Source organism: Xiphophorus hellerii, chromosome 24 (genome assembly GCF_003331165.1).
Source record: "Xiphophorus hellerii strain 12219 chromosome 24, Xiphophorus_hellerii-4.1, whole genome shotgun sequence".
In the NCBI taxonomy this organism is placed as follows: Eukaryota; Metazoa; Chordata; class Actinopteri; order Cyprinodontiformes; family Poeciliidae; genus Xiphophorus; species Xiphophorus hellerii.
This window is the reverse complement of record NC_045695.1, coordinates 7,893,680-7,918,170: the sequence shown is the minus strand read 5'-3', so window position 1 is coordinate 7,918,170 and position 24,491 is coordinate 7,893,680. Positions and strand designations below refer to the sequence as shown.

Genomic DNA, 24,491 nt, shown 5'->3' with positions numbered 1-24,491 from the left:
TATTCTGTAGTACATGAGTTCAGTACTTGATTGGGGCTCCTTTTGCATGAATTATTGCATCGTCAGGCCAGTCTGCTGGCCAATCAAGCCCAGTGCCACCATGGTCACTGAACCAAGTTTTAGCACCTTTCGCAGTGTTGTCCTGCTACAAAATGAAATCAGCATCTCCATAAACATTTTAAGCACAAGGAAGCATGAAATGCTCTAAAATTTCCTGGTAGTTTGCGGCGTTGACTTTAGAAAACGCAGCGGGACCAGAACCAGCTGTGGAAACTTCACTACGAGCTTCAAGGAATCTGAATCTCTTCTCTTCCTCCTGACTCTGGGTCCTTGATTTCCACATGAAAGTCAGCAGTCCTTCGCCAAGATTCTGTAGAATTATGTAGGCTGATATAATCTTCCAAGTTGAGCTCATTCTTCTTTAAAATGTTGTTTGATTCATAAAGATTCTTCTGCTTTGGTTCAGTCCAGAATGTCTGAGATTAAACCCAGGCCTTACTGTTGAATGAATGCGTGATTGCTGCCCACTCGGCCCTCTTCCTCCCTCTCTCAGGGTGATAGCACATTTTAATTAAGGTGCTGGTAATGGTGGTGGTGGGCTGGGAGGGTACGGGCACGAGAATGATGAAGGGCTTTATCAGCCCTCCTCCTCCTCACTCTCGCCGCTTATCCCAAAGCGTGAAGCCATGCTTTCCTGATAAGGCAGCTAATAGAAATGAGAGCATGAATGTACACACACACAATCACGCAGACACGCACACACGGCAGGACATGAGCTAAGACATGCAGACATTTGCACATTTTCTCTGATAACGAAGATAAAGACGTCTCCCAGTCCAAGTTGATTGGGAGTGACTCAAATGCGCGCACATGCAAAGAGTGAGTTTACTTATTTCATTGATACAATCTGCCAAAATTAGATTGTGCAGCTGCTTCAGGAGCATAGAGAGGTTCACGGTGCTTCTGCTAGATTTTAATTTTATTTCGACTCTGCAAACACACTCGCCTCGTGCGGACGCAGTTAGCGTCATTGTTCTGGCGTAATGAGGTTTTGGTGGCTGCATGGAAGGAACATATGCAGCGCGCGTGTGTGTATGTGGAGACAGATGGACTTCTCCACAAGACGAGACGGGTGTAATTCATGAGGCTCTCTGGCAGCTCCTGAGTGCTTCCCTACAAGTCACACTGACGAAAACACTCAAAACACACGCACGCATACTACAAGAGAGCCTCTTTCTGCTTACTAAGTGTGAAAGATGACCAAGAAATTAAAAGAGCATGCACTCATCTATTGATATATGGCAGTGACTACACACACATATGCATTATATTGCCAAAAGCATTTGCTCATCTGCTTTCACATACATATCAACTTGAGTTTTATCCTCTTCTTAATGGGGTTTATAATTAGGTCGACACACCCTGTGCAGCTGTAACAGCTTCAACTCTTCTGGGAAGACTTTCCAAAAGATTTAGGAGTGTCTTTATGAGAGCTTGTGATCATTCTACCTGAAATGTATTCATGAGGTCAGACACTGATGTTGGACAAGAAAGCTTCTTTAAGGACTTTGCTTGGGGAATAGTTTTTGAATGAAGCAAAAATATGTCCAAAAGTCTTAATATGCTCAAGGATTCAGAGTAGAATGTGTAGCAGTATGGCTTAAAAATGAAATCTTCAGTTTCACACTAAATTCAATTTCTGATTTTTATCTCTCTTTTTTCTTTGAGAAGAAAATATTTTCAGAAACTGGCTTCTATTTCAATCATCCCTTCTGGGGGTTGACCTGAATTCAAAGTCTAAGTAAGTAGAAGTTATAAGACACGCTACAACAAGATGGCAGTTCAGGTTGACATTACTCTGAACTATGGACACCAAAGGAGCGCATTGGTAAGAAAAAAACAATCCAAATTAAATCTTAAACAAAAAATTTGATGAACTAATCAATTCAATTAATCTCCTAGCAGTAATTCAGAGTTCCTTTCTCTGAGAACTAAGAAGTGACGAGTTCAACTCCTGAAAAATGCCCCGCATCATAATCCCACCTCCACCGAAAATGACACTTGACAATTCAGTCAGGCAAGTACGGGTCTCCCAAACTTCCAATTCAGGGAAATTTGTTCTGATCCGTCACTCAAACATGTCTACTAAACCAGAGTCACTGTGGCCACGATTTACACCAATGATTCCAACACTCTGAATTGCACTTGAATGCAGTTACTTAGTGATGTCTATCCAATCCATGAAGCCCTCTTCAGGGTTCTTGAGCTACTCTGAAGGTCTTATGACTTTTGGAGGGATGCAGCCTTTGACACATCATGTCACTTAGCTTCTGACAGCGTGGCAGAGTTGTTGTCAATCTCAGTCGCTTCTATTTTGAAAACATCTGACTGTGGAATAATCCCTTGTGGCAAAATTTCATAAATGGACTTATTGTACAGGTGGCATCCCATCATGGTGCCACGTTGGAGCGACCCATTCTTGAACAAATACTTCCAGAAGCAGTCTTTGTGTTGGATTTTATTCAAAATATTGGAGCACCTTTTGTCAATATAGTGCATATGTTTATGAATGCGTGTGTCTGTGTGTGTGAGCTGACTGACAGAGGTTTCACAGAGGGGTCAGTGTCCGCAGGCAGCCGCCGCAGAGCAGGCATGTCTTAATGAGTCTCGTCAGGTTCTCTGCATCCACCTTTCCTTCTGAATTTATACTTCTTCATCACCTTTTCCTCCACACATCTGTCACTCACCTGTCCTCTCCCATACTCTTTTTTCCCACACCCACCCATCATAAATCAACCCTCCTCCTCCCCCCTTCCCGATCAATCCCCTTCTCCATTTTTTCCGCCTCAATCCGTCTTTTATCCATCCCTCCTCACTCGTCTCCCTCTTCCTCCCTTTCATCCCCGCTCTCTTCCTCCACCAGTTTTTCTCTCCACTGTAATCCCTTTCTCTCCACTCTCCAACTCTCTCCCCACCTTCCTTGGAGGCCGCTCAATGGGCAGCTCAGAGGAAAAAAGTGTTGAGGCTGCAGGATTTCTCCCCAAAGGGCTTAATCTGCTGAGGCTCTGAGCGCCGATAGCCTCCTTCACACCGTTCCCTCCATGGGCTTCTCAACAATGACTGTCTGTCTGCACAGTCACACCAGATAAAGCTATGTCTGTGTGTGTGCATGTGAGGCTTCCTGTCCATCTCAGCCATTCTTTGCCATCCCTGCTATATTTTTGAACAGTTTTTGCCTGCTGATTCCCCCCGATCCCCATCTCTGCTGGTCCTTGTGATTGACAGGCCCTCAAAGGTGTCATCCTTCGTGGGTGTGCATTTGAACATGCAGCAGCAGCTGGGTGTGTGCTAATGCATGCAATTCAGCGTGCATTTGTAGCCGGAGTCACGCACTTGCATGAAATCACCGGCAGCTGCGAGGGGCTGATGCGCAAAGCGTGGGCGTCGCTCCTCTCTGGTAACAAAGTAAGAAAGCCATCGCGGCTCTGTCAAATGTCAGAGAATCTTAAGTGTGCCTTTTAAGCACAATAGGCGGTGAAAATGCCAACACTTGAAGGGTCTATTACACGTCAAGCCTTTGGTGCTTGTATTTTTTTCTCCTTTTCTTTCATTCTCTATTGAAGTGTTCGCAGAAATCTGAAAGAAAACTGGCAAAATAAATAAATCGGCCCTTTTATGTCAAGAGCCGATTGGATTCAGAGGCTGAGTGGTTAAATCTAGTTGTAGGCGGCTGCATTTTTAATGCAACTACAGTGTTTAACAATCAGTTCAACAGCAAGGACCACAACTGTGGCTTCTCTTCAAAGAGAGGAGAAAGAATGAGATTCATCAGGAAAATCTCATGAAAGATCATATGGGAGAGGGATGAGGGAGACAAGTGGGATGAAAATGTTTTGTAAAAAGGCACAAGGAGGATGAATGGGATGAAAAAAGGCTGTAAAGACCAATGAGGAGGGTGAAGAGTGGTATGTACAATAATGAAATGTTAAAATAGATAAAGATGACAGGTGGATGTTTGTTAAAAAGGAACGAGGAGGGTGAGTGGGATGAAAGGAGGTCATGAAGAAGGATGGACGGTATTCTTGGGATGGAAAAGAGTTGTAAGAAGTTATGAGGCTGATAGATTGGATGAAAGGGATTTGTACAAAGTACGACTGGAGGAAAAGGAGTCTGGGTGGGGCAGTAAGAATAAGGTAGGGATGATTGAAGAAAACAAAACTGTGTGTACTACATAAACAAACAAGCCATCAGTAGGTTTTCCTGTTGACTAGTGGCGGCATGGCCGTGGTCCTGAACCCCAAGTTAGAACATTAAGGCTTTTTGTTGCCAGATCTCCTTCATCTGTTTGATGTTTTCCTTGTCTGCCACTGAACAACAGCTGTATAATAATGTGGAGGTGTTTGAGTTCAATATAAAGTTCATTAGATTTACAGTTCCCACCAGAGCATGAGCAAACCCACATGCATGCAGCCGTAACAGCGTTAGCTACAATAAACCAGCTCCTGCTGTTGTCATGGAGAACATGTCTCCTGCTTTAATAAAACGTAATAAAGGAACGGCCATACCCAGAGCTGTGTGTGTGCGCCCGCGACTCGTCCTTTTGTATGTGCAGAATACTGCTATCCATGTTCCCTTTGTCTGTGCCTGTGAGTTTATGTGTTTGGCGTGTTTGCGCGAGATAACGCAAAGCGCCAAAGCCACTGTGGCCGTCAGGGTGCGAGCAGAGAATGGATTCTTTGTTGCAGCGTTAGCTTCTTAATACAGAGTCGGGGTGACCCCCTCAGAAACCCGCTAGACAGGCCGTCTGCGTGTCACTTCCTGCCTCAGCCTTCCAAGCGATGCTATTGGCAGGCTATTGTTCCTGAGAGAGCACGATAGGATCGGGGAATGTGTCCTAATGTTTGCAGATTGGCTTGCCGGAGCAACAATTACACTTGGAGGAACGCTCCCCAAGGAGAAGGATGGAGATAAGAGGCTGGGTGTGGAAGGAGGGGATAAAAGACTGTGTGTGTCCTCGCTTGGGTGTGTGTGTTCCAATAAATGCATCATCTTGTATTGTTTTAGTAGTGCATTGAGAATCCACAATGGAGAAGTTTTTTCAATTTCCACCAATCTGAAGGCCTAAATTGCTTTCTTTGTTTTAGTGCTCATCTGTTGCTCATCGCATCATCGCACCGAGAAGAGAGAACTGCGTTTTTTATGGCGGTCGTGGAAATATTGGAAATGCTTCAAAATGAGCGTTTGAACGGTGAATAACCGGCCTCTTTCTGTGCTCCGTCTTCACCACAGATTCAGCTTGTGGAGGCGTCTTGGACGCCAGCAAGCCCGGCTACATCACCTCACCCGGTTATCCTCTGGAGTACCCGCCTCATCAGAACTGCCACTGGGTCATCCAGGCGCCGGAGACCTCGCAGCGCATCGTCCTCAACTTCAACCCTCACTTCGAGATCGAGAGGCTCGACTGCAAGTAAGACCAGGAGGAAGAGGAGGAGCTGTGTCTACTTACCTGAAGTGGCATTTCTCTGCCTGAATGATGGAAACTAGTTAAACCTTTTAACCCTTTTGTGCAGAGACAGTTACCTACACAAACTATGTACTACTTTAAATTAATTTATTTGAAACACTTACAGCCTTTTTTTTTTATGTACCTATTTTTGTGTGGAATAGAGACAACAGGTGAGAAGAAGATAAAAACTTTTAGACAAATATTTGTATTTGTCCAGGAGTTGGAAAAATTCATTTGTATCGAAGAAATTAAAGAAATAGTAGCATATAAAAAGCATACAGCTTTTTTTCCTATCATAGGTTAATTCAGAGCTTCTGCAGAAGCCAAAACTTATTTTTGAAGAAAAATAAAGAGAGTTTTTCAAACAGCTAGAGCTGAAGATAGGTTGCATGCCTGTCAAGAGCTGTTTCAATATATTTAATCCATGGAAAAAATGGGGAAACTTTGGAGACATTATCAAGAGTATAAACACCCGCCCCCCCAACACACATACACAAACTTCTCCATCTGATAGTCAAATACCAGGACGCTTTTGAAATCTGTGGAGCTGAATTTGGGCATGTAGGGCAGTTGGAGTGAAGGAAACCAAAACAGGATCAAAGAGCCGAGTCACGGTAGATGGTGTGGGCAGAGAAGAATAAACAGGCAAAAGAGGGGGGAGGAGGGAGTAAATGAAATCCAGCTGTTTATCTAGATAAAACTGGTCAGCTCTTATATCAGAGACGTGAATAATCAGAAGCATGTGAGCTTCTATTGTCTTTGACCTCAAAGGAAATCACTGTCTCCTTTGTTTGAGTCCAGTTTTAAACAACCAGGAGACGGGGAATATTTCCCATCACACCCAGCAGTTTATGTGCGAGTTCATTATGCACAATGAACACAGGCTTCCCGACTACTTGTTTCCCCTCTCTCTCTGTCTCGCTCTCTCCTTAAATTCAGGATCTAATAATCCCAGATGGTGGCTGTTGCATTGTTCTCAGAGATAGCCAGGAGAAAAATGCTACATCCACAAGCGCATCAGTAGCTCGGTGGGTGAAAGGGGGCTTTCGTGATGATTGTCAGCTCTTTTCATTTGGCTGTGTCACATTGCCACACCGAGCTGGAAATGTTATTTTGATCCCTGCGCTTTGTGCTGTTCCCCCCGACGTTTCTGTCGCTCTCCATCGTGAGGCAGAAATGGTGAGTAATTATCTCTTTTGCCGATATGTTAACACCCAGCGTCGCGGCCCGAACGGCGCAAAGTCAGCTGACTTCCAGCTCGGCTGTTGATAAGGAGTTTCTCACAGCCCGAAGGCGTGCAAGGCGGAGAGGAGGCTGATTCCCCCCCCTCTTCCTCTTCACAGACAGTTTTATTGGGATAGTTTTTTTCCCCCGTTTTTAACACTCGCCTGGAGGGTCGGAGGCCTCTGCCTGCCCTCTAACACACACTCCCACTCACACTCTTCCTGTGTGTTTGCACTGAGGACGACTTACTAAGCATTAGCAGCTCTGCTTCCCGTTTTCCTGCTTCCATCCATCCAGTGCCATAAAATAGCCCCAGTTACAAAAAAACAGGAAATCGCAGCAACATTTATGCATGCGTGACCTCTAACACTAATGTTCTGCTCATCAAAAGAAGATGCTTTCCCCCTCCGAGGCACTAGATATTTCTGTTCTCTTCATCCTGTTGTAATGCTTTCTGCAAGGCTTGATCAGAGTCTTGTAGCCCCTTTGCAGGTTCCTTTCCCTCTTTTCCGCCTGTGCGATTAGGCATGACGGTGTGAGCAGGCGAGAGCAGAGAGCAGACTTTTTTTGCATGTTTTCACGGTTCTCCACAAGGACAGCCGGAGGCGCGGTGAAGAGGTGGCGGGGTTCAGTCTCTCGGCCGGCGCTGAAAATCTGCATAGCAGCGGGGATTAGGGAGACGGCAGCGGAGAGAAATGTGCTACCTGAGGAGAGGAGCACTGATGATGTCAATCTACTGCAGAATTGGAGGAAAACACGATATGTGTTCACAAATATGAATCTGAAAAATGCAGCGTGCATTTTTATTCTAAAAAATCTTGAGTCAATGCTTTTTTGAACTATCTTTTGGTGGAGTTATGGCTGCCGGTCTTCTAGATTACTTCTCCAGCTGCTTTTGCTAAATTTTCTTCGCATAATAATTCTGTCAGATTAGATGGAGAGCATCTGAATTTTATTATTAGTCTTATGTTGATGACCTGCTGAAAGGCAGTAAACTTTCACCACAGTTGCAAGTCTTTCACAGCTTCTAATTGGTTTCTATCAGGATTAGCCTGTATTTAACAGCATGATGTTGTCTTGAGTATATGTCTACTAAGCATGTAAGTTTGCCGCCACACTTACCGAGTTGCATAGAAGCCAAAAGGTTCAATTTTGGTAAAAAACGTGTCCCCTATGTTTTTTAAAACAGTATTTATTTCAGAAATGGGTTTCTTTTTCTCTTCTCCAAAAAGAGCAGATCTGTGGACTTATAGCTTATAGATTCTCCCACCTGAGCTGTGGATTTGTGCAGCTCCTCCAAAGTTACAGTTGGTTTCTTGGTTGCTCTCTAGGTAGACTTTATTTACTGCTTAGGTGTGAAGGGTAAGTATTATCAGAATAAAAGGGAATAACAACTCGTATACCTACACTTCATTCTTAATATTTTCCTCCAATTCACTGTTATGGAATACTTATGGTTGTTTAGTCACATATAATGTAAGCATAATAGATGAAACAGTTGTTGTCAAGTGATAAAATGACAAAATTCAAGAATTGTAAATACCCTTCTGAGGCTTTATATGTTTTGGATGCTTAAAAAAACACACACTTAAAGATGCAGCCTGTCAGTGTGAAAGTGCTCATCAGCCATCATAGCCCCTCCCTGGGCACTTTAGGCTCTCATAAAAAGCTGGGAAAAACTGCTTGCTCAGCCCATGCATGTGTTCTGAACTCTGGCTAGTATACCCGGCCAGCTGGTGATTTCTCGCTCCCCCCGCCTCGCCCTCCCCATTCAGCACTCGGACACAGCCAAAGACCGCGGCTCTACTGCAGCAATCAAATCGGCAGCCTCGTGTAGGCGCTCCGTGTCTGAGGTGGCACTTTAATTCGGGATTTCATTTCAGGGGGAGTCCGGCCATGTGCCAAATAGCTCTTACCTCCAGGCTGCCAGCCGATTGATGTGAACTAAATGTAATAAAGGCTAGATGAAATATCAGGCCCATATCTCTAATGCAATCTGCCATCACTGAGCCCCAGGATGCTACCTAGTGATATAGCAGGAGCTGCTGAGGAAGCGGAGAAAGAGCTCGAGGTGGAGACGATTCCTTCTTGTTTTCCTGTTTCTCTCCTGCTTCATATCTATTTTGGTTCATCCTCCTCTTTCAGTCTGTCTGGCTTCCTCTTTTTCTTCCCCCGTTCTGTCTCTTCTTTAGCCCAGGGAGGATCTCTTTTAATTTCACATGCTCAAATTAAACAGTGAACGGCACAGTTGCAGTCAAGGAGATCATTTCTTCCACCTTTGAGGGTTTTCTTTTCTTTCTTTTATTTGGTTATGTGTTATTGAACTCCGCCTCTGGGGAGAAGGTTTTATGATATAGCTTCGTAACGTCACATGCGCACACAGTCATGTACATATAGCTGTAAATCCACACACTGCCTCCTCATGACAGGTAACTCCGTTTGCAGGTGTGTGTGTGTGTGTTTCTATGTGTTGTATCGCTCTCTTACTGGTACCCAAGGGGCGTAGAGGGGAATCGATCCCCGTATTCCGCTTGTAATGGGAAATCTATAGATGATCAGCAATAGCCAGAAGGAAAGGTAGTGAGGAAGAGAAGGTAGAGTATGGTTCAGGGTGAAAGGAGAGATGGATGAGTTCCCAAAGGTCACGGATGAAGGGAATTGTTCAGCACTGGATTGGTCGATATTTGGCGCTTGGCCGATGTTTAGGACGAAATCATAATCATCAACCTCCAGAAGTCACAGTAGTTTCAAACACAGAATGATGATATATCTACTGAGATCAATTAGTCATGTTGACCCTGGAACACCGAGCTATGGTTCACAGGGAATGTATAGTTCCATCCATACATCCATCATCTTCCGCTTACCCAAGATCCTCAGGGTAGCAGGTTCAAAAGGGAAACTGCTTAGCAAAGCTCTCCAGACACTCATTCTAGAGGATCTTAAAACCTTCTCAGGTCAGAAGCGAAAGGTAGTCCATCCTGCATGTTGTCAAACTACAACAGAATCTTTAAAAGGAGCCGTCATCTGAGCCCCACACAGATGACAAAGTTCCTCACCTTACCTGCAAGGCTTGTCCCAGCCACTCCATAGAGGAAGCTCAATCAGAACCTTTGCTATCTACTGGCTCTCACCTTTCTTTACCTTGACAGACTGAAAAAGCATGGGCATAACCACACACAAGAGCCTAATCTTTCTGTTCATCTCCAGCCCCATCCTCCCATGTTTCATGAGTACCAACATACTTGAACTCCTGTGCTTCAGGCAATAACTGACCCTCAACCTTGAGGGTCAATGAGCAATTGCAACTGCAAATTTCCTTCTAAGCCTCCCAGAATATGTGTAGGAATTTGAAAACTTTCTGAAAAAAGCCTAATCACACATACAGGTTGACGAAACTCTAAGGGATCACAGCTGCAGAAGTTGAGATTAATCCTCTGCTGACCTTAGATGGTTTGCGGTCAGCGGTTTAGCCCCTGTCATCTGTAAGTATGAGCCAGTGATGGACAGCTGAGGAAAGGCAGTGAAGCATGAGGACAGGAGGAAGAGATGTACGGTTTGTTTTGGGGCCTAGATTGAAGATGGCAGACCCTGCAGATCTTCTGGGATTCCGCTCACAGCATCTAGTTAATATTTCAGAGGCACTTATGGTTTATTAGAGTCCCCTTTGAGGATGGGAGAGAGATGGGACGTTGGAGTGTGTGTGCCCTCCACTCCTACTTCCTTTCTGTTTCTGTGCGTTGTCAAGACAAGAAAGCGACAGGAGTCTGACTCTGGGAGAGTCAGACTCCTGACGCCTAACTCCCAGAGAGTCTGGGAGTTAGACTCCCAGACTAACTCCCAGAGAGTCTGGGAGTTAGGGATTTAGTGGGTTTCTTTGCTCCGAGAGTAGAAAATCAGGAGAAAATAAAACGAGATACAGCAGAGAGGGGAAAATCATCTCAGCTGAATGCCCCCCCGAGTGTCTAAATCCAGCCAAGTTTGGTTTGCAGATATTCCGGAACAGCTGTTGCTGCATTATCTGCAAAAACAAAATAAATCAAACATTCAGGGTTCCGCCGCAAGCCAAATTTTGGTCAATCTCATGCTGTAACTAAAAAATACTTTCAAGAAAGTTTGGCAAACAAGATTTTGGTTGCTGATTTAACACAATCTAAAAGACAACCAACAAGGAGTGTGCCAGCAGGTGTTTATAGGACTGTGAGTGACCCAGAAGAGCTCATATGGTCCCAAAGGCTGGGACGGAGACATAATAATGTGCACACATATGGTCTATCAATACTAGACTTCTGTTTGGCTGCAATGAGGTACTGTCGGCTGGAGGAAATGTCCCTGGTCGCCAGCAAACAGCAAAGGTGTGAAAGGCAATTAGTTGCTTTGACGCAGGGGCGCTGTGATATATGAGAGCAGAAGAAGAGAAGACATGTCTGGACCGGTGCAGAATTACCGGCCCCTGAGGAGTTTTAGTTTCCTTAACCCCTCTCCCTCTGTTCCAACTAGTCCCCAAAGGGGAAACCATGGAGGGTGAAGCAGTTGCCTTATTATGGCTCCCTCAATGAGGAGCCAGTCGGGAAGACCCCAGACAGACCGCCAGACATACGAGGGGAATGGATGGTGGTGTCAGACAGAACGGGGCGGAGTTTGCTTCAAAACAAGCCCTAATGGAATCTGGACCTGTCTCCTCGAATGTGCAGATGCTGTATCATGCGCACCTTTCGCGGGTCTGCGAGCACACTTGTGCGCCGGCGATTTGTGTGCAACGTCCTGGAATGTGTTCAAGTGCGCGTGTGTGAGAGGCAGACGGCGGGGCTCTCGCGCATCGGGCCCTCATACATGTATTCATCAGAGCCTGGGGAGAGGCTGAGCGAACAGGTCAATAATCACATCTGAGGAACACTCACTCGCTGACGCTAATCCACGACAGGAGAGAGAGAGAGACAGAAAGAAGGATAAAGACCCACTCCAAAATCAATTAAAACCTAATTAGGCTCTCAGCTCTTTCACGGGCCTTTTATCCCCGGAGTTGGAGATACGCCACTCAGTGTATGCGTGCGCGCCCGTGTTTGCCCATATCTCCACGTTGTGCGCTTGTTTGCATGAGTGGTGTGTGCTTGTTGGCATGCTCCTGAATGTTGTTTTCCCTAAGCATGTGTCAGTTACAGCCTTAAGCATTAGGGATAGCAGTGGCTCTCACAGACTCACTGTGGGAGCCTGGCACTAAAGCCTCTACGATCGCCTCTGTAATGCAGGATTACAAGCAGGGCATGTATAAGAGTATTGGACGACAGCTTCTTTAGCCACAAGCTAAAGGAGCTGAGTGCTACTCAGGCCTAAAACTTCAAATCCTCAAACTGCCTGTGACATGAGGACTTAAACACATCTGGTCATGATTAAAACTGGTTTGTTTATCACAATGCAAGGACAAACAAATTCCTTAATTAGCCTCCAGAGGTGGAGATTTCCAGATTCTAGCCTATGCTAGGTGCATCTTGTAGCTCCTATTGTCGAAATCAAACCTTGTCATTGTGAACTCTTCTCCAATGTTTCCAGAACTCTTTTCTTGCATTATACTTCTGCCCTCTCCATATTTTCTTCCGCAGCACTGACAACAGTTGCAACATTTCCGGCTCATTTCAGCCATTTAGTGTTCCGGTCTTCACCTTTGCATTTGCCACTGTGACCCAGATTTATGTGCTGGGATTATCCCTCGATCAGCAGTCTTAGTTTGAATGCTCAGCACTGGAGTCGATACACTGCAAGAGCGAGATAGCTAAAAAAAAAAAAAGGAGATTAGTGACTCTTCTTAATCCGGGTTTTATTTCAAGCTGGAACTACAAAAGCCATCTTAGTGTTCAGATGCCACAAGCAGCCACAGGCTTGAGCTGATTGCCATGTCTCAGCATACCCTGAATGCTTTTCCCTTTAAAGCAGCAGCAAGAACATTAGCAAAGATACTGGTTTTAAATATGTGCTTGAGCCCAGAAATGCCTGTAATGCTTTGTCAGCACCAAACGGCTCATCACGCTAATTAGCAAGATAACGGCGACCCTGTTGTTCCTTGACAGCTTTGTCACATGAACTAATTCAGACAAGTGTGTTTGCACGTCTGCACGTTCGGAGGGCGCTCCCAGTTAGCTGCAAGGCTCCTGCAGCGATGCAGTTAGCAACACAGGAAAATACAACATGAGGACTGAGGAGAGACTCGTACCAGGAAAGGGAGGTGATACTACGGAGACACAAATGGAAAGAAAATGAATCAGTCTTGCCGCTAGAAACTCATCAACATGCTCATTTGGTGGAAAATCAAACAAGTTGTTTAGAGAAAATAAGAGGTATAAAAGTGAGTCTAATAGTCTGTGAAAAGAGCATAATTATTCAGATAAATTATACTGAACCTTGCATTAAATAGCACTTAAGCACCAGGCTGCCACCAAACAAAAATTAAAAACATTCCTCCCCGTTCCAATGCTGACCAAACCCCACATTAGGATGCTAAAAGCTGGCACTCTGAAGCATTTCATGGTCCCAAAATGGTCCGGTAAAGGCAACACTTATTTATGAAGATGAATGAATAAAAGGTGAAAATTTCCACCATTTTCAGAGTGTAAAAACAAAAAAGACCAACATTACAACCTATATTTACAGAAAATCTTTCTGTTGCAACTTATTAATGAGCCAATCAGCAACAAGGCTCAGGAAAGTTTGCACTTGTGCGCCAAACTTTTAGTTTTTTGATGCATCCTAATTTTCACAGCTTTTTTTCATCCACCTCAATATTACATCCTTTGTACCTAAGAATGCAACATTTAAAAGTTCACACTCCAAACTAGGATGTTTCTGCACCTTCTTGACAAAAAATTTCAGTCAAGCCATTCCGAGACACCGTAAAGTATCCAAAATTCCTGCTGCACATATTAAATGTTGGGAAAGTTACAGGAATATTTCATCTCATTAAATCAGTTCCACATAAACTACTGTACAATATCTCTGTGTGATTATGTTCCTTTTCTGTTTGAATGCATACATTTATGAAAGTAGTTACCAAATCCCGGAGTCCCTCCCCCCCAACTTGCAACCAGAACATGTTGTGCCAAACACCCCAATGTGAGTTATGACCTCCGAGTCGAAGACATTAGCAAAAACATTTGTGGTCCATTAAAACCTTTCTTTTTTTGGAGCTATGCCTTGCAGAGTTGAAGCGCACTCAACCAAACACAGCGTGCTCTCAAAAGTAGAAAAGCCCAAAAAAGGATGAAAACATCCAACATGAACCAAATCTGCATGTTGTTTCAATCAGTGATGCTGACATACGGAATGGTACACAGAGCTATGAGCTAATTCAGGATTAGCCAGGTGCGCACTGTCTCTCTTTGTCTCCCTCTCTTTCATACACACTTAAACCCCCCCACACACACACGCACGAGCTGACAGATAAGAATTTGCTTTCATCGTTCGGGGTCAGTTGGTCGGTCAGAGCTCAACGAAGAACTGAGAAAACAAGCATGCGGAAGCTAATCAGAACCGAGTTTGGTGCCGATGCTCGGTGGTGCTCACCTCTTGATTTTTTCATGAGCTTCAACCATCTATTTTTACCCCTCTTATTAATGAATCTATCCAGCTGTCTGTTTGCCCGCATCCTCTGCCTCCGAGTTGACAGACACTCACTAAAATATGTCCTGTTTGAAATACAGCCCTCCCTCCGTTTTCTTTCCTGTGATCCAATATTCAGGGATTTGGGGATTGTTCGCCCCGAGCTGTCATCAAAGAGATCTGAGCGTGCCGTCCCGAGCAAAAACTGGGTCAGAAGAGCTACACTTATTGAATCCATCTGTGGGGAGACAACACAGTTTATTTCTCCCCATGATTGGTTGTATTTCTAAATTCAGGGATGCTATCATAAAACTGATCTCAGGTCAACACCTGTCTGGACTTCATTAACTCAAATTCCTAACTACCCCATCACTTTTTTGTTGACATTCCTGTTATAAACTGAATGCAGCACTAACTTATTAGACAAATGATTGCGAGAAAACGCTAATAGAAACCGTTTCTCCCCTCTTTGTTTTTTGTTTTGTTTTGTTTTGCTCAGGTATGACTTCATAGAGATCCGCGATGGGACCTCAGAAACCGCTGACGTTTTGGGTCGACACTGCAGCAACATCGCCCCGCCGCCCATCATCTCGTCTGGACCCTCAATCCAGATCAGATTCGTCTCAGATTACGCTCATCAGGGCGCGGGGTTCTCTCTACGCTACGAGATCTTTAAAACAGGTGAGGAAACGATGATTTGTGGGACCCAAAAACCTGGATTCACTCTCCCCTACTTTTATTAGTAGAAGCAAAACAGATGTAATCAGACAAAGAGAAGAAAGCAAACTACCTTTAAGACATGGAGATTGTAAGGAGCTGCGTGTAAGGCTCTTTAATTGGCGCAAAGTCCGCTTCTTCTGGGAAGATGAGGAAGTCTGGATGTGGAAGGCTGTGGTGGGATGATGGAGAGAGCTCTGGGGATACTTCAGAGTTAGACTGAAGGTTAAAGGTTTATAGGTAAGAAGCTGAAGCGAGGAGATTGATGGGGATGAATTTGAGCTGAAATGGGATTCTCTCAAAGTGGGCAAAGTGCACGCAAGGTTGGAGTAGATTTGTTTTGGCCGTTTGGGTGTTTGCTATAGTAGTCGCAGTGGCAGAAGAGGTTAAATGGCCTTCGGAGCTGCAAGATTTATGTTCAAGTGAGCGCACCAGCACTTTTTGCAGCATTTCAGCTAGCTCCTGAATCGTTCTGCTTCCAACGTGTCTTGATTTAAGCACAAAAAAATGGAAAATGGAAGAGCTGGGTGGGGGAAAAATCGACTAAGCATTCCTCTTATCACAAGTTATCGCCTCCCACCTTTGAGAAAAATCTCTCTTGTTTGTGTCAAACGACTGTGACCCAGATTTGTCGTTCAGCTCCGTTACCAGGGCCACCGCCTTGAACCCCAATGATGCTTTAGCTCAGATTGCATCTGTCTCACGCACACAGACGTGGATAGAGGATGGGGGATGCGGTTGCTATAGCTTTAATAAGATCCTGGTAGAAATTCTGGGGCTATAAGAGATTGTGTCAGTGTGCGAGCACATGTAGGTGTGTGTGTGGGTGGTTCTGCTCAGCTCGTTGTGTGAGATTCTGCCTGTATATGTGGAGGTGGCGTGATAGCTGCACATGAGAGACAGGAAAAACAACCAAGACGAGGGACGGTTGGGGAATTGCTCGCCAGACCGAAGAGGAAGGGAGGACGTCAGAAAGTGAAAACGTATTCAGGATGCGTGATTGAGGCTAAGTGTTAATTACGACAGCTCTGCTGCCTGCACCCTCTCGCTCGTCATGGCTGTTTGTCTGTCTGTGGCAGGTCTGGTTTGTAGGTTTCTACTGAACACCTCGCAGCTTCTGTCGGGTAAAACCAGGATCCTTCAGTTCCTCCAGTTCCAGCTGGAGGAACTGAAATAAAATTCAATCACATTTACTACAAGAAAAAAGCTATCCTAACCAACCTGGCTGTGTGCAAGAAAAAGTAACAGAATTGTTTTACTTCAGCCATACTGTTTGATTTTCAAAGTCTGTTTGAGGTCATCCCACTGAACCTCAAACAGATTTAAGTCTGGGCTTTGACTAGGCCACTCCAAACCTTTTCATTTTGTTTTTGAGAGCCATTCAGAGTTTGATTTGTTGTTGTGTCAGCTTATTGTGCCACCAAGTGTGGCTGAGCTTAAGTAACATAACTGATGGTGTTTTCGTCTCCTTTCCTCCTGCATTGGGAATTTCCTTGTTTAGAAAAATTATGATATTTTTGCTCAGCAGTGGTTTTGTCCTTTGAAGTTTCCCATGTTGGCCAACCTTCTTTCTTATTGTTGAATCATACCGTTGATGCAGACGTTACCATTAGAGCTTTCTGTGTTGTTCTGTCTTCTTTTGTGACCTGCTTGTCAAATCATTGATGCTCTCTTGGAATAACGTTGGTCAACCAGCGACTCCTGGAAAGGATCTTCACTGTTTTCTCCAGTTTTGTTCAACTGGTTCCCTCGAGTGATTTGGTTTCTCATCTGTTTTTGAATTTCTTTACCTTGGGACATGATGTGTTGCTTTTTAAGATCGTTAAGCCTACTTCATCTTGTCAGACAGGTTTTGTTTGTGACTTCTTGAGTCGCCACGTCTGGAAGCAATCAAGCTGGAAGCAATCAAGCTGGAAGAACATGATTCGAACACTTGAAAGCAGCCGTTGCCGCCAAGGGTGGCAGAACTAGTGTTAGTGGGAAATAACATTTTCACATGTGGTCGAGCTAGTTTGGACAACTTTTTTTCCTCAGCTAAGGAAGTTACTAATTTGAAAGCAGCACTTTGTATTCATTTGGGTTATGTGTGTGTGATATTAAAATTTGATTGACAATGAGAAACATTTAAGTGTGACAAAAAGAAAAATTAATTAGGATTCTAAGAGTAGTTTTCCAAAAATATTGCATTTCATAAACCCATAATTCCAATGCGTTTAAAGGGCAACCTGTGTGTACAGTATGAGGGATGTGTTTATGGGTCTGTATGTGTTTTTAAAGGGTGCGTCCAGAGATGGATATCAGAGCACACAGCTGGGAGATGTGTGTTTGTGTTCAGCTTCCTCCCCCATCTTGAACAGACACCACTCTGTCTCAGAGTCAGACAGTGTGTGTCTGGTTTTGATTGCGTGTGTGTGGATATGTGTGTTTGTGCTTTCTGTACTATGAGCTAATGATGCAGCGGCTTGTTTCCATTTAGTTCATTGAATCCTGTTTCATAAGCAGTGACTATAGCTACTCCAGGGATTTTTCAATCGGACGAGGGATGAGCTTGTGTTGGCGTGGGGTGTGTGTGTATGTGTGTGTTATTGGGTACAGTAACACAAATTACTTCCACTGAGGAAGATCAGTAGTCAACCTATGACTTTCTCCCCCCAGCACTGTGCCTCTTGAGGGGAGACGGTGAGTGTTTTTCCCCAAAACAACTTCCTTTCCTTGGACATGCACACTTCAAAGGAATAGTTTATGGTTTTTCAAGCGAGGATCTAATTACAGGTTACACGCAGCTAATATCATACCTGCTGCAGGTAACTCTTCTACATCTTTATCTTCTTTGAATTCAGATTAGCAGGTTCGGGAGGCTGAATGCAACTGCTTGTTTAGGAGCCAAGACCAAAGCAGATTTCTGCCATCTTAAAACCCAATCCCTTGAGCTAAAATCTGACGATACCTAAGACCCCCTCTAAAAATGCTTATTATATTGCCTATCGCATGGTTTAACCGAAAATATAGATTAATATCAATTAATGCGCACAGTTGAAATTCTGTGTGCCACAGAAGCTAACATTAACTGTCTTCCTTATTTCTGTTTTTTGGGGGTACTGCCAATCAGCACCAAGGAAAACAATGTCAACTAGCATTGTGCCTAGGGAAGCCATCTTCCCAAGCTGCATTTTCTTTGTAATACTTTTGAAAAAAGCTGCAAGTAGGCACATTTTCTGTGAATAATTAGAAGTTACGTTCCACTAAAAACTATGCAAGTAGGTGATTCCGCGAATACTGAACAATGAATAGGCAAGAGTTCACTGTAGATCAAGTAGCCTTTTACTGGAGTCATTTTAAAAGGGAAAAAAGAGTTAACTGTGAAAAAGTAGTGGAAAAAATAAGAAATATAACAGCTGCTTTACATTATATTAGTTACTCTGACATTACAAAATGGTCCAACACAAAAGTGATCCATAAAGTTGCATTTTTCAGTCACTTTATCTACTTGATAAAAGTTGATATTAACTGCTCACTGTAAAAATGCTGAGCTATCCCTTTAAAGCTTCTGTCAAGTAAAAGGGTACAGTAAAAACCTTCCCTCCTCCCCCTTATTGTTGTGGCCTACTTTAGTCCTACTCATGCGTGCTTAACCCTTTATTCATCACAACCCATGCGCCTCTCAGACATTTTAACATACACACGGTCACGTGCCACTGATGCTGTTACCACGGCTACAGAGGGAAGACTAGCAGAGCAAGCCCCCATTTTCCCTGGTCCCCCCCAAAGCCCGCCACTAGCACGATGGGGAGCATCACACCACAGCCAATCCAGAGTTAAGACGGTCAGAGAGCACCTAAGGGCGTTGGGTCTCCTCCCTGACCGCTGCCGACAGTGGCGTCTGTGGGGTCGCAGTGGGAGTGGGAGCGGAGCCTAAGGCAGGACCCCCCACCTGCTGGAGCTCCAGCCAAAACACTGACTCCATGTGTATTTTTGATGCTATCTGGTTGATTGGACGCCGTCCCCTTTGCGTCAGTCCTGGCTGTTACCGTATTCCTGATTGCGGTGTTGTTTATTCCTGTAATACCCAAGTCACCCTGGCGCTGAAATTACACTCAAGCAATTAACTGGCAAAGGTGATTAAACGGTAATGGGGAAAAGCTTGATGCAGGATGAAACAAGAGACCTGATCAGAAAGTGAGAGAAGGGGTTTTGTCTTAAACAGACGGAAGCTGAGAAGGATTGTTTTTAATTTTGTGTGAATATTCTTTGAGGAATTTCTCTCTAAAAAAAGCTGCTCTGTTCGAGGTCTAAATTAGTGCCAAAGCCATGGCATGCCAGGAACGTTGTTTTTCTTTTTTTCTTTTTTTTTTGTAGCTGTTTCTTGTTCACAATGTTTTGTTGTTGTTGTTGTGGATTTTCCATCCTAACCGCCTCCAACCCCACCACCACATTTCCACAGCGCCTCTTGGGTTACACATTTCCGCACGCACCCATCCCTTCCTCACGCAGCTCTGGAGAGAATTTCTTCAATGAAACCTTGAACCAAGTTGTGCTGCATGAGAGGCGTGCCTGTGTTTGAGCAGTGGATGTTTGTCAGACAGGGAGGTAGGGGCGGTTTTCATGTGCGGCGGCAGAGGTGAGCTCCTCAGACGAGACAGGGAGCCGGATATGGGTGAAGAATTGATGGAGAAGATGAGAGACGACGACAGGAGGAGGAGAGACGGGGGATTACCCCGACACAACATGTGGAGCTGCTGCTGAACGAGGCCACTCATGTGAAAGAAATGAGTGGTTTCTACCCAGCAACCCGCCCTCCGTCGTCTCCCCTCTCTCCGCCACACTGACACACTCACACCATGACCTCCCGCTCACTGCCAGGAGACGTCTCCTGCCAAATGGCAGCTCATGGTGCGGCGCAAAGCACCGACTGGTGGCCTGCGAGTGACAGGCATGTGTGTGTGTGTGTGTGTCTGGCTCAGCCATGGGTCAAGACATGTCAGGGAAACTTGTTTTTAGCATGTTCATTGGCTGCGAACTAATAAGTGGGGCTACTCATGCATACACGCACAGACGACGACATGTAAGGCGGCCAGCTCAGGCGGGCGCACTGGAGTCAAGCTGTGCTCAGATTGAGGGGGTTATTTTTCCCTTCATGGTGACCCAGTAAGAATCTGAGGTAGTGTGTTACTGTGTCTAACACACACACACACACCTGCAGCCACAGACATGAAAGCAACAAAAGTAACCAACTAGTAGTGTAGCCAATGGTGTACCAAACTATTCAAAAGGTCAGGGGCTGGGTGTTGACTGGGAAAGGACTGTGGTGGAGGATCACATGAAACAATTAATTGAACTAATTGTGATTAACTGATTATTTTTAATTGTTAACTAATTCAGTAATTGATTAACTGCAGTATACAGAATCAAAAAAAGGCCGTTTACTGAAAACAATGCAATATTTTCAGAGATTAGTTAAGATACAATTGTACAAAAAATTTATTCATTTTGCATTTAAGATGAAAATACCTTAGTCTACAAATAGGTTTTAGCTAAATGTCATTGGGTGCCACAGTTTTAGCTTCATCTGGTTCAAATTTACTAAAGGAATGCTGTTGTTGCATTTTAGGCAATAAAATGTTTATTTTTCTTTCTTACAGAAGGAATTGAACTGTTTATTTGCATATTTTGACGTATTTCTAATACTGTATAACAAAGGCTTAAGTGGCTAAATGAAAAATCTGTAGAATGCGCCATTTTTATATGATTAATTGATTCCTTCAATAATCGTAAGTTGCAGCCCTAATGTAGTAGCTCAAGAAATGTAGAAATGTTACCTGAAAAGTAAGCATATTTGTTTAACTGTTACCCTACATCAATCTGCAAACATGATCCAGCCAATGCCAACAAGTTGCTGATTAATAAGCAAGCGGAGGTACTCAAGCGTGCACTTACACCACACTGACTCACCCCAACACGTGCAAGCACCTGGACACCGGCATGGGAGGCGGATAGTTCAAGTCTGAGGGTTGCAGACACAGTTTGGAGATGGAGTGCAGTGGAGTCAAGCTGTGCTCAGATTGAGGGTTTTTTTGCTGCACAGTGACCCAGTAAGAATCTAAAGCAGTGTGTCAGTGAGTCTCACACACATTACAGTAACCACTTAATAGCACATGCTAACAGCTGCTCATGCATCCTTAATAGTTCATTTACTCACTCACAATAGGTGCATTAGTTACATGCAGGATTTACGCAACACTAAACATAGAGGAGATGCTGCTTGTAGCTTGTTGTAAATTACTGTCATATTTCTCTCTGGGAGTGTGTGTGTATGAAGCCCGTTGATTCAGTGTTGTTTTGAAGCTGCACAGTGTGTGCGTGCGTGCGCGCATGGGCATGCGTGTGTGTGGGAGAGTGGACACAAAAGGTTGAATGCAGCTCTTAACACGTGGGAGGAGATTCATGCATTTGTGTCAACATCTTCTGCACAACGCGCACGGTGTACGCCGCATCGATCGGCAGACAAAGACGTTGCAAAAATGCCAATACGCTCACATATAAGCCGAGAAGTGAAAAATGTAAGGTATTTGCATCACAATGGGCTGAAAAAGATGTTATGAGAAGAGGAGAAAAACACTGCGTGTCTCCTGAGTTTTTTTTTTTCTTTTTTCTTCCTGTCTCCAAGCTGATTGGGGTCAGTTCTCCACCATTAACCAAGCACAGGCAGGGGAGGGCCGGAGCAGCCGGCCGACCCCTCTGCTTTTTTACACGGCAGCCTGATAATAAGGACTGGTGCCTCGGAGGAATGCTCTGCCGCTGGAATGCTCGGCTAACGTGTCTGCGCTCTTTAAACGCTGCTTTTATGAATCCTGAACGTGGTTATCAAACGGAGACTGGCAGTTCTCTGAGACAGTGCAGAGCCGCCGCCGCCGCCGCCGCTGCTGCGCGATGCACAACTGGTTTCCGACGTTTGACATTCCCCAGATACCGCTTCATCTTGACCTTCCCGGTCTGCTTCCCAACACAGTCAGCGATGGGAAAGAATCGCAAGAACAGGGCTGATTGCAACACCGGTTGCAGAATGAAAAATGTTGGTAAATTCAACAGCAGATGAGCAAAAACTTGATAATTAGTTATTTAATTACTATTATGGAAAAATACACCTCACATTGTTTTATGTTAGAACCTCAAAGTTGAACGTATTTTCCTGGTATTTTATGTGGTATATACAGTTGGACCATTTTTGTTGTGAAAGTTAAGTTCAGTCAGATTCAATGAAGACTTAAATCAAGTGGATTCTAGATTGGATTTAGGTCTGGACTTTGACTAAACCATTCTAATCCATACATCTTTGCTCTAAACCACTCTACTGTAGCTCTGGCTTTATGTTTAGTCCTTTTTAACCTCTAATGGGTTTCCTTCATGAATTACTCTGTATTCAGTGTCTTAAAATCCTTAATTATTTTTTCTATATCATTTTTACTTTGATGTGCCATTCTCTTCCCATTGATTTATTGAATGATTCTTGTTTTATAATCTTTAAACTTTATCACATTTCTGTTGTGTTCTTTGGTCTTGTTGACCAAAGACCTAAACCTAACCCTTCACTAACATTACCTTCACAAAGATTGACTCTTTTTACCAACTACATGTCATTTGAAGGCTGCTAGCCGTACTAGATTTTATTATAAAAACATCATTGTAAATGGTTGTGAATACAGATGTGACTGTGTTGGTCTATTATATAAAATCCCGATAAATCACATTGAAGTTTACAGCTGTAACAAGTCCAATGTGAAAAAGTTCAAGGGTTAGGAAGGTTTTTTCCAAACCATTCGATTAGTTAGTTTAGCAAGGCCACTAGTGCAGGGATTTCTGACTTGCAATTAACTGGGATCAAATGAAAATCCTGTCTCTAAGCAACAATATCTCATGAGGATATTTGACCCTCTGGCAGGCATAAAAATAGAAGAACATAAAGACATTCAACAAGCCAGAGCAAATTGTTTATAACCAGAGATGTAAAGATAGAAATGCTCTGGAGGAAAGACAACAGACAGAAAATGACGGTTTGTGAACGAGGTTGTGTGTGTGTGTGACATTTGTGCAAAGCTCTCTGTCAGCTTGCTGCTCTCTCAGACCCTCATTGAGGTGCTGGTCCATAAACGCTCGGCCGTGACTCGGGCTCCCCAGTGGGCCGCGGAGCAGTGGCTGATGGGTACATGATCTGAGTCACACAGCTGCTGCCGCTCAAGGTGAGCCGCCCCGGGCGCATAAATCTGCATGGCTAATGAGGAGCAGCCGCAGAGGGCCCACTTAGAACCATTACACCAGTTTTGTGGTGTAAGAGCGTGCGCTTTTTAAAAGGGAAAGCTGCATCCAGGAGGAGACTAAAGGGACTACAAGGAGGGAAGAGTTCAGGGTTCATTTGTTTTCAGTGTGTGAGGAAGAGCAGGGGTCAGACGGGCTCTTTAGCCCTGCATTTAAGAGTGTCATTAGAGGGTGCTTGTTTCATTCATTTCAATTTTGCCTCTACAATAAAATATCCAATTGTTTTAAGGCTTGAAATGCGTATTTACCAAGGGTGACAATAAATGATGCTGCACTGCTCATATCGCTCAATGCATCTGCCTCTTTAGCATTTTCTCACTGTGTATTTTCTCATCTATTTGTAATCATAAACCACCGCAGCTGCTGTATATCCCAGCTGGCTGTCAGTGACGAACGACTCTCTGAGACGCTAGTCTGCAAGTTAGATGAGATACCACGCCATGATCGATTGCTTGTGCCTCTATTCTCACCTAATGTGAACATTTTCTTCCTCCTTTTTTTTTTTTTTTTATTTATTAAAATATTCTTATATCCCCTTTATCTGCTTAGGGTCGGAATTCTGTTTCCGCAACTTCACCAGCCCGTCCGGCATGATCGAGTCCCCGGGCTTCCCGGACAAATACCCGCACAATCTGGAGTGCTCCTACATGATCATGGCCCCGCCCCACATGGACATCACCCTCACCTTCCTGACATTCGACCTGGAGAACGACCCCCTCATGGTGGGCGAGGGCGACTGCAAGTACGACTGGCTGGAGGTGTGGGACGGCCTTCCGCAAGGTGAGCCGAACGCAACCCCGCGGGGAGAGATGAATGGACGCGCGCACACTTTGAACATTCACACTCCGTATCCACTGACTCATGCAATCCCTGCCGTTCCTGTGTGTAAATTTGCATACCGGCCTTCAATTTCCTGAGCTGCCATCACTCTCTTTGATGTGAGCTGCCTTTCCTTACATTCCATTACATCCCATAGAGGAAGCGCTATTTCACAGAGGGAGCTCAAAGTGCCTCGATGCCCCTGAGGAGTAGGCCTTTCCCATGGCCCTTTTCCTTTTTCCATAATAACGCTCTTCATCACTCCCCCCCCCCAAACCCTCTCCTTATCACCTGGCACTTCCTTCCTCCCCAGACGAGTGAGAGT

General features: G+C 44.4%; 1 protein-coding gene across 2 annotated transcripts in view; it reads left to right on the top strand.

The window, feature by feature from the left end:
* nrp2a (neuropilin 2a) overlaps nt 1-24,491 on the top strand; it is a 68,348-nt gene that overhangs the window by 6,033 nt on the left and 37,824 nt on the right. For both annotated transcript variants that reach the window (XM_032556514.1, XM_032556515.1), the window contains exons 2-4: nt 5,290-5,467; nt 14,820-15,001; nt 23,897-24,127. In XM_032556514.1, coding sequence (XP_032412405.1) covers nt 5,290-5,467; nt 14,820-15,001; nt 23,897-24,127 — 591 coding nt within the window. The remainder of the gene's footprint in view (nt 1-5,289; nt 5,468-14,819; nt 15,002-23,896; nt 24,128-24,491) is intronic.